Below are 11147 nucleotides of genomic sequence, written 5' to 3' on the forward strand. Positions count from 1 at the left end.
TGAATATGGATTTAGTCTGCCTATTACTCTCTAACAAGCTGCTCTCATTGTGTGTGTAACCATGCCCAATAAGGTTTAGGGCTGAGGCAACCTTGAAATAAGAAATAAGTGTTTCTCTGCGTATGTGTGTTAGTGTCTGTCTGTACAGGGAGAAGCTCAGACAGTCCCAGGACAAACGTTCAGCTGCCGATGTCCAGCGTATGAGATGTATGTATTTGGAGAGACATTTTTGCGCCTGACCTCTGATCACTCGTCACCAAAATAGTCATCAGAAGATATGCTTCAAGCTTGCGTCCATATGTGGAAATTGTTTAAGTTTATCTAGGTTTTGGAACCAATCAGAATTTTGCTGACTTATGCATTGACGCAATTAGCAACCTCTGTCAGGGTATAATTATAGTGATTTTTGTATTGTAAAGGAAGCGGCCTGCGAACTCCGTGTGAGAGTTGAAGCTGTCTTCTGCGGATGAAACTGCAAACTATTTCTTCAGTAAATTTATTTCATTAATCGCAATCTGTCTCCTGGTCTTTGTTCATCATACCTGGTCTTAACTGTTAATTCCCCAAAGTGATTTTCGTTCCCACTCCTGGGCACTACTTTTTCAATGCATTTTTGCAATACCCTTTTGGACTTTAGGTTAAAAGTTCTCTGCAAAATATCCTGCAGTTTTTTGTCACAATCCATAAATGTATATAATTGTGAATTTAAAAAAATAGCTGGTTTTGCTTGTAACTTTATTTATATTAATTTTAGCAATGCAAAATATCTCTCAAACTGCCCTTCATACATGTACCTAAATTTGAGACCAGTATTGGTGCAGTATACTCAAGTGTAAATGGGTAGTTGATATATGTGTCCTATGGTGTGACGGAAAAAACACTAACATTGAAGATAAACCTCTCTCATGCTATTTGTAACTATAAGAATGAAGATACATTTTTTTTCTCATGTTATTTGCATGGTAAGTTTTTTTTTTCTTAATTTTTGCTGTCACACCATACCACACAGTCCAATTTTTATTTGTCAACTACCCAAATGCAGACCATGAAAAAAAAAATAAACACTTCACAGAATGTCACCAAGAATAATTAATGATACACATTGTAAATTTAACAAAACTGTGATGTTTTATACATGACAATTTACAGTAGGCACTGTTAGAAAGATAAAATAAGAAGGCCCAATTTGGTCCAAGTTGGCTGAAATTACTCAAAATGCTACCCCGCCCCCTTTAATTTTCAATAATGCCAAAAATGGACAACTCTACAATAGATTCATTAAATTTCAATCAAAAATCAGTCTAAAACATGACACAGCACATCTTTACTCATCAGTATCATCCATATCACTCTCATCAGAGTTTCATCCCATGTATCTCTTTCCAGTTTTCTGGGAAACATTTGCACAATATTGGCACTTAAAGGAGCACTCCACTATTATTGAAAATAGGCTCATTTTCCAAGTCCCCAAGAGTTAAACAGTTGAGTTATATCGTTTTCAGATCCATTCAGCCGATCTCCGGGTCTGACGGTAGCACTTTTAGTGTAGCTAAAATTCAACGAAAATCAATAGATCATTGAATCTAATTGGACCGTTAGCATCGCGCTCAAAAATGACAAACGAGTTTTGATCATTTTCCTATTTAAAGCTTGACTCTTCTGTAGTTACATTGTGTACTAACACTGATGGAAAATGAAAAGTTGTGATTTTCTAAGGAACTATACTCTCATTCCTGAGTAATAATCAAGGAACTTTGCTGCAGTACCTTGGGTGCAGCAGGTGCAGTGATATTACGCAGCACCTGAAAGTAGTACCCTATAGGTAATATAGCTGGGGACTGGTTTCAGGCGCTGCGTAATAAAACACGATGTAACTGATTTTCCCCTTACTTTAAACGAATGCTTATGGTTTATTATTATTAATGGAGGGAAAGAAAAAAACAAACATAGGCTTTACAATAAAATAGTATAATGACAAATTTACCTATATTCAACTTTGAGCTCTTATTATGTTTTACCTACGTTTAACACACAAATAAATATGGATTTCCCCTTATAGCTACCTTAATACGATTACAGTTTATGGTTTATTAAACACATCAGCCATAAAATAGTAGCTATAATGGCATATTCACACATATATATATATATATATATATATATATATATATATATATATAAATTTTATTAATAAAATGAATAAGATGGATATCGCCTTGTATCGTAACCCAAATAAATAAGGTCCCTTATTTAAAATTCTCTCTGCTTCACTCCAGTCCAGCGGGGGGCGCTAAAACACAGAGGTTTGTTTGACAAACACCATTAAACCTCAGAAGAAGAAGATTAGTTTCACCATGCTCTCTGTTGTTTTGTCGTGATGGTGCTTTAATACAAACTGTTAGAAATGTTGTTTCTGTAAATATAAAAATACAGTTTTTGAAAAAGTTCAGTAAATACCTGTAATATTCTCATCCTCAGAGTCTTGACTAAGTATTGAAGCAAGCAGGAATATCTGGAGGAGTATCATCTGAACTGAGATCTGCTGTGAAGATGGTGTTTGTTAAAGAAGAGAGTGAGGAGAACACCAGTGAACCAGAAACATGGAGAATAAAACACGAGGAACCAGAAACCTGGAGAATAAAACACGAGGAACCAGAAACCTGGAGAATAAAACACGAGGAACCAGAAACCAGGAGAATAAAACACGAGGAACCAGAAACCTGGAGAATAAAACACGAGGAACCAGAAACCTGGAGAATAAAACACGAGGAACCAGAAACCTGGAGAATAAAACACGAGGAACCAGAAACCTGGAGAATAAAACACGAGGAACCAGAAACCTGGAGAATAAAACACGAGGAACAAGGAGGTTTGTGATTATTCTTTATTCATCTTTAATGACAGTTTGTGGTACATCCACAGATCCTTTATGTAAAAATAAGATCTTAACTGTCATTAAAATGTTTTAAATCCATGTTTCAATGTTCTTATGGAAATGTGACTGAACCGACACTGAGGAGAATTAATTATTAGGCTATACTTTATTTTTGCTTCTCAGAATCATAAAACTGTGTTGAACTCAGAGCATGTTTTAACATCATTAGAAGCCACATTTGAAGTAAAGTCGCTATAGGACTGTGGTTATATTTAAATCATGTGAATGAGTCAGTAGAACAATATTTGTTTGTTTGGTTCATTTCACTGTAAATCAGTAACAGGTTTGCAGCAGGTTTGCAAACAGACCTTTACTGTAAGATATAATCCTGACAGCATTGTCACAACATGGAAGTAAACTCGTTTATTTTAATGTCTGATCTGTGATCAGTGACTTCTGATGTGTTATTATATAGTCAGATTTTATTTGTCTCAAAATTGTTCAGTGTTTTGTTGTTGTTTTGTGTGTGTGTGTGTTAGGGCTGTCAAAAAAAATGTGAATTTAAAATATTCGTCAAATTTAAAATAAAAATCCACATTCGAATGCAAAACATTGCATTCAAATTTTAGGTGTGCATCAGGCAGAGTTATCAGTGGCGCACGAGATGCGATGAAGATGTAGGTAGGTGTCATTGCATTGTAATGCTTTTTTTTTTAGCCTATCCAGTTGAACCCATTGCATATGTTGTTCATTCAAATTACTGCAGAAAAAGAGAACATCAATGCGGAGATGATGTTGTTTACGTCAAAACTGGAACCAAGCCCTTCACACAGAACGCATATTTTGCGCATTTTCTAGAGGGTCAACTTTGAAAAAAAAAACATGTCTCAAAACTTTATGGCAGGACGGGTCTCTCCCCACTCACTGCATCTCATGTTTTTAAATGAAAAAGGTAACGTTTCTCTTTGTGATTGGTTTTCTGTGCTTTGTATTAAACTATGTATACATGATGCTGTTTTGTTTCTAATTGTTTGTCAAACAATTAGATTATAGAAGGTTAAACATTCTTTTAAATATTGTAATTTTTCAAAGCTAGTCCTGTTATATTATGTTTTGAAGAACCGTGGATTAGTAATATTTTGCTCGATGCGTCCTCTTGTGGCCTCAGGAGAGAAGCCAAAAGCTTGTAAATTCGGCGATCAAAAAACAAGCTGTCAATCACACTGCACCAGTTTATCTGGACACTTAAAACTCATTATCATCAATGGTTCAAATTCTGACCCTACCATCTGAATGTCGCAGCAGAAATCGAGACTCATCAGACCAGGCAACGTTTTTACAATCTTCTATTGTCCAATTTTGGTGAGCCTGTGCGAATTGTAGCCTCCATTTCCTGTTGTTAGCTGACAGGAGCGGCACCCGGTGTGGTCTTCTGCTGCTGTAGCCCATCTGCTTCAGGGTTCGACGTGTTGTGCGTTCAGAGATGGTATTCTGCATACTTTGGTTGTAACAAGTGGTTATTTGAGTTACTGTTTCCTTTCTATCATCTATCACCAGTCTGCCCATTCTCCTCTGACCTCTGACATCAAGGCATTTTCGGCCACACAACTGCTGCTCACTGGATATTTTCTCTTTTTCAGACCATTCTCTGTAAACTCTAGAGATGGTTGTGCGTGAAAATCCCAGTAGATCAGCAGTTTTTTTAAATACTCAGACCAGCCCGTCTGGCATCAACAACCATTCCACGTTCAAAGTCACTTAAATCCCCTTTCTTCCCCTTTCTGATGCTCGGTTTGAACTTCAAGTTGTTTTCACCACATCTAGATGCCTAAATGCATTAGGTTGCTGCCATGTGATTGGCTGATTAGCAATTTGTGTTACCAAGCAATTGAACAGTGTACCTAATATAGTGTCCGGTGAGTGTATATCACAATATAGTATTTTTATTTTCTTTTAAAAAGGTTTTTATGATTTTAAAATCTTTGATACCACAGAATTTTCATAATCCTTGTCACCAATGTCAATACTACTAATACAAGCCTAAAAAGAGACAAAAAACAAACTCAAGCTCACTGAAGATAAACAGGCAGTAATGAAATAAGGATAAGAAACTAATTGCAAGCAATAGGATAAAAGAATACAATAAATAAGAAACGCTACATACATTGCGTAAATTAATTATTCTTCACTGTGTTAATTATATCTATCTATGATAGAAATAATTAATACATCTATTATGTATAGATTCTATGTACATATATACAGTATATATCATTATTTTTAAAAATATATTTTTCTATAATGATATATTTATATATTTACATATGTATAGAATCTATCCATAATACACGTGTTAATTATATCTATCACAGATAGATAGATAGATAGATAGATAGATAGATAGATAGATAGATAGTATTTATGGCTTTGTCCAAATACCCACACTTGCGGTCTTGGCCACTTGAGAGCACGTGCGCGCAACAGGAAGTAAGTGCGCAAAACAGCAGCCATATCTTTCTCCTGTTTTACTGTTGATTTCCTCTTTTCCTGATCATTTGGAATGAGGATAAAGACAAACAAACAAACATGCAAATAAGTTCAAACATCCATTCAATATCTATTATTTCCTGAATATTACTGATGAACTGATCAAAAAGTAGGCTACTGTTCACATGCGTTTTACTACTATATAGTATAGTAATAATTTAGTACTTTTTCCTGTTTTATTGTTGGTTTCCTCTTTTCTGATCATTTGGAATGAGGATAAAAAGAAAAAAAAAAATCGAACATCAATTCAATATCTACTATTTTCAGAATATTATGAAATTCAAGAGGGCCGCCCCTGATAACGTCATAATATGCCAATTAGATTAGTATATTTACACCCCACATAAACTTTCAGTCATGCCCAACATTTTTGTAATTTACAGTAGATCTCTATCTTTAAGCCCTTTCAAGCCACAAGCTTTTGAAATCTTGATGTCAAAATCCAGCCTTTTTCCAAAAAACCCTGGCGCCTAAAGGGTTAATGGACAATAAATCCACACTCCGGAGCGCTATTCGAGGCTAAGTGTATCCAATCATGCATCATGTTCTGGAAAAAAATCGTGAGACTTTTTGCCGAGATCTCGCGAGAGGTCACAGAAACCTTTCCAATGTACAAACCCGATTCCAAAAAAGTTGGGACACTGTACAAATTACGAATAAAAAAGGAATGCAATAATTTACAAATCTCATAAACTTATATTTTATTCACAATAGAATATAGATAACATCAAATGTTGAAAGTGAGACATTTTGAAATGTCATGCCAAATATTGGCTCATTTTGGATTTCATGAGAGCTACACATTACAAAAAAGTTGGGACAGGTAGCAATAAGAGGCCGGAAAAGTTAAATGTACATATAAGGAACAGCTGGAGGACCAATTTGCAACTTATTAGGTCAATTGGCAACATGATTGGGTATAAAAAGAGCCTCTCAGAGTGGCAGTGTCTCTCAGAAGTCAAGATGGCAAGAGGATCACCAATTCCCCCAATGCTGCGGCGAAAAATAGTGGAGCAATATCAGAAAGGAGTTTCTCAGAGCAAAATTGCAAAGAGTTTGAAGTTATCATCATCTACAGTGCATAATATCATCCAAAGATTCAGAGAATCTGGAACAATCTCTGTGCGTAAAGGTCAAGGCCGGAAAACCATACTGGATGCCCGTGATCTTCGGGCAGTTAGACGGCACTGCATCACATACAGGAATGCTACTGTAATGGAAATCACAACATGGGCTCAGGAATACTTCCAGAAAACATTGTCGGTGAACACAATCCACCGTGCCATTCGCCTTTGCCGGCTAAAACTCTATAGGTCAAAAAAGAAGCCATATCTAAACATGATCCAGAAGCGCAGGCGTTTTCTCTGGGCCAAGGCTTATTTAAAATGGACTGTGGCAAAGTGGAAAACTGTTCTGTGGTCAGACGAATCAAAATTTGAAGTTCTTTTAGGAAAATTGGGACGCCATGTCATCCGGACTAAAGAGGACAAGGACAACCCAAGTTGTTATGAGCGCTCAGTTCAGAAGCCTGCATCTCTGATGGTATGGGGTTGCATGAGTGTGTGTGGCATGGGCAGCTTACACATCTGGAAAGGCACCATCAATGCTGAAAGGTATATCCAAGTTCTAGAACAACATATGCTCCCATCCAGACGTTGTCTCTTTCAGGGAAGACCTTGCATTTTCCAACATGACAATGCCAGACCACATACTGCATCAATTACAACATCATGGCTGCGTAGGAGGATCCGGGTACTGAAATGGCCAGCCTGCAGTCCAGATCTTTCACACATAGAAAACATTTGGCGCATCATAAAGAGGAAGATGCGACAAAGAAGACCTAAGACAGTAGAGCAACTAGAAGCCTGTATTAGACAAGAATGGGACAACGTTCCTATTCCTAAACTTGAGCAACTTGTCTCCTCAGTCCCCAGACGTTTGCAGACTGTTATAAAAAGAAGAGGGGATGCCACACAGTGGTAAACATGGCCTTGTCCCAACTTTTTTGAGATGTGTTGATGAAATTTAAAATAAACTTATTTTTCCCTTAAAATGATACATTTTCTCAGTTTAAACATTTGATATGTCATCTATGTTGTATTCTGAATAAAATATTGAAATTTGAAACTTCCACATCATTGCATTCTGGTTTTTATTCACAATTTGTACAGTGTCCCAACTTTTTTGGAATCGGGTTTGAAAGTTAATTAATATAATAATTACATATTACAAATAATTTGATAGAAAAACTGTTTTTTGTGTTTTATTGGTGCAAAGATGAGTAGTGGTGATATTTATTTTGTACAACATTTGCAACTGCTTTTATCATTTAATTTGAACCACCACAAATTAAAATTATGTCATGTTATAGGGACTACTGAACAGACATAATCTAAATATATCTATCTATCTATGATAGACGGCGCATGCATATAGCTCCGTTGTTTGTGTTTCAATGGCTTAAAATCAGTTGCTTTAAAACTGCAGTGCTTAAAAATGTGTTTCCATGCTACAGATGTAGTCCCTCGTTTAGGAACAAGCTCCTCGTTTTGTTCTGGTCGTTCTCCACCTGGTTCTGTCTCCCCTTCACGCCCCGTGGTGGCGTGTAAAGATCGCAGTCATCCAAATAATGAAAACGTATTAACGTAAACAATGTATTTTGTGACAAAACAAAATAAAGAATAGAACATAATATGAAATGATAGACTTTTTATTTTGTCCATCCGATATATATCGTCATATCGCACAGCCCTACTTCTGGCAATGGCTCGGTTCAGTCATAGATGGTTGCAATAATATAGCAATAATTATCATAAAGTTAACTACACGTTTAATATTGTGAATTTGTCAAAAACAAAATATCTGTGATTTAAAAAAAAAAACAACAACATTAAGTGCGTTATACAGAACATTTAATATTTATAACAATAGTAAATCTATTTATGTAACGCGCTTGTTTGTTTTTTAAATGGGCTTCATTGCGCTCAAGGTGTTTCATTCACCTTCATTCGTGCAACGTGGGCGGAGTCTCATACCTGTGCTCGTGAGTGCTGTCCGCCATGTATGTGCAGTTTGGATGCAAACAAAACAATGGCTTATTTATCAAGAGATATGGATGTATGGACTCATTTAGATTAAAATAATCAAGATAAGCATCTTTGAGCGTTTCTTATGAGTATTTACTAACGCAGACTAGGGCTGTTCAATTAATTTCATGCGATTCTCATGCGCATCTCGTCAGTAAAGCCGGCTCCTTGATTGGCGGTGAATCTCCATCACCTGTTTTCAAATGGAGCGGCAGTTAAGACACAGAGCTGTAGTTCACTGACAAGCTACGAGATATTGTGTTCATAATCAAATGCGATTCATCTTGGATAATGAACGCAATATTATATGAGAAGACCAACAACAGCCAGTCAGAAAAAAAAAACTGTACACAAATATTTTATCCTTTTGTTTTCCAAATGTTCCCATTGATTTTCATCTTTTTAATGATTTTATTTTAGGCCTGATGAAAGTGAAAGAGGAAAGACAAGATCTGGATGAGGTGGAGGAGAAACATCAGGATCAGAAAGATCATGATGTCAATGGAGAAAAATGGAGTTGCAGCATTCAAATAACAGACGACAAAAGGCATTTCACCTGCTCTCAGTGTGGAAACACTTTCAAACAGAAAGGAAGCCTTAAGAAACACATGAGAATTCACACTGAGGAAAAGTCTTTCAGCTGCTCTCAGTGTGGAAACACTTTCACGTGCAGCCAAAGCCTTAAGAAGCACATGTTGATTCATGCTGGAATAAAGCCTTTTACCTGCTCTCAGTGTGGAAAGAGTTTTACCCAGAAAGGACAACTTAGGGATCATTTGGTAACTCACTCTTCAGAAAAGCCTTTCAGCTGCTCTCAGTGTGGGAAGTCTTTCACACGTAAAGCAAGCCTTGAGAAGCACATGCTAATTCATGCTGGAGTAAAGCGTTTCAGCTGTTCTCTGTGTGGAAAGAGTTTTACCCAGAAAGTGCATCTTGAGAATCATTTGGTAACTCACTCTACAGAAAAGCCTTTTATCTGCTCTCAGTGTGGACATGCTTTCACACGCAAAGCAAGCCTTAAGAAGCACATGTTAATTCATACCGGATTAAAGCCTTTCATCTGTTCTCAGTGTGGAAAGAGTTTCATATGTAAAGGAAACCTAAGGAATCACATGTTAATTCATACTGAAATAAAACCTTTCAGCTGCTCTCAGTGTGGAAACACTTTCAAACAGAAGGGAAGCTTTACAAAACACATGAGAATCCATACTGGGGAAAAGCCTTTCAGCTGCTCTCAGTGCGGAAACACTTTCACGTGTAACAAAAACCTTAAGAATCACATGTTAATTCATGCTGGAATAAAGCCTTTTACCTGCTCTGAGTGTGGAAAGAGTTTTACCCAGAAAGTACACCTTGAGAATCATTTGGTAACTCACTCTTCAGAAAAGCCTTTCAGCTGCTTTCAGTGTGGAAACACTTTCACACGTAACGCAAACCTTATGAAACACATTTTAATTCATACTGGGATAAAGCCTTAGCTGCTCTCAGTGTGGAAAGACTTTTACACAGAAAGGTTCACGCTGCCAACACATTTATGTTCAAAAAAACATGTAAAAGTGATTTTTTTTGCGTGTAGGGGTGGATATTGTTAAGGCTTTCCACTACTGATCCATCTGGTATTTTAAGTGTTCTTAAAATACCAGATTCCTCTTTTTGTTATTTAAAAAGAAAAACAAAACAGACATTTTAAAGAAATTAAAAACAAATTCAGAACATTGCTGACTTTTTTTAATTTCTCAGTCCCTTTGGCCCAGTTTTTAGGATGTGAACTTTTTTTCTCTCAAAACTAATAAACTGAAATATGTTAAGCTATTAATTTGTTTGTTTTCATCATGCGAGTGTTCACATACAAAATGATCCAAAATCTGTCAAACGTACTTGTATACTCAAATATCTACCAGGTCCACCAAGAAGATGGAAACTTGTAGCAATAGTATTTTTCCCCCTTTCTCTCTGATTTGTCATTTTGTGGCAATTTTATGTTCACTATATGTCTTCATGAAAGAAATGTGTAAAAGTAGACATGCAAATATGACTTTTTCTGTTTACATGTAACACACTACCACACAAATAAATGTACAGTATGAAATCAAATGTGCACATTATTTCTCTGTGTTCTATAATATTGACTTTTACTTACCATTGCAATTAACTGATGAACACATTCATGTGGGGCCCAAATAGGTTGCACCAAGGGTGCGGTTAATTTTGTCCCATAAACAACACGTAATCTGTTGAGAATCGTTTATTTGCCGGCAATTTTAATTCTATTTAATTGTGCAAAAAAAAAAAACATGCTGAAAAATGAATCAAACACAGCAAAGTTATAGAAAGGTAGTAGTAGCAAGGTAACATCTCGTTCACACTACAAGCGGCACACAGCGACAAAGCAACATGATCTCATTCTTTTCAATGGAGAGCCAGTGACATGAGCGCAGGATGTAGGCGTGTCCAGTGTCTACAATGGAGTGAATGTTAGAGCTATGGCAACAATACTCCTGTATTTATGATGTTTCCCTGAGGGACTACTGCAACAGAGCAAAGGTCAAGTCAAGTCACCTTTATTTATATAGCGCTTTTAACAATGTAAATTGTGTCAAAGCAACTGCACAATATCAAAATCAAAATCCTCTGGCCAA

At 36.4% G+C, this 11147-nt stretch overlaps 1 protein-coding gene across 2 annotated transcripts; it reads left to right on the plus strand.

The window, feature by feature from the left end:
- Positions 1-2331: 2331 nt before the first annotated feature.
- Positions 2332-10600, plus strand: LOC306852665 (uncharacterized protein). 2 transcript variants are annotated; one of them, XM_079389679.1, is made up of 3 exons: positions 2332-2397; positions 2479-2869; positions 8929-10599. In XM_079389679.1, the coding sequence occupies exons 2-3, from the start codon at positions 2551-2553 to the stop codon at positions 9984-9986; spliced, it is 1377 nt and encodes a 458-aa protein (XP_079245805.1). In that variant the 5' UTR covers positions 2332-2397; positions 2479-2550; the 3' UTR covers positions 9987-10599. The 2 variants fall into 2 exon arrangements, with proteins under 2 accessions (XP_079245805.1, XP_079245804.1); XM_079389678.1 differs by having other exon boundaries at positions 2332-2869; positions 8929-10600.
- The last annotated feature ends 547 nt before the right edge of the window (positions 10601-11147 follow it).

Source organism: Barbus barbus (genome assembly GCF_936440315.1).
Source record: "Barbus barbus genome assembly, chromosome: 3".
In the NCBI taxonomy this organism is placed as follows: Eukaryota; Metazoa; Chordata; class Actinopteri; order Cypriniformes; family Cyprinidae; genus Barbus; species Barbus barbus.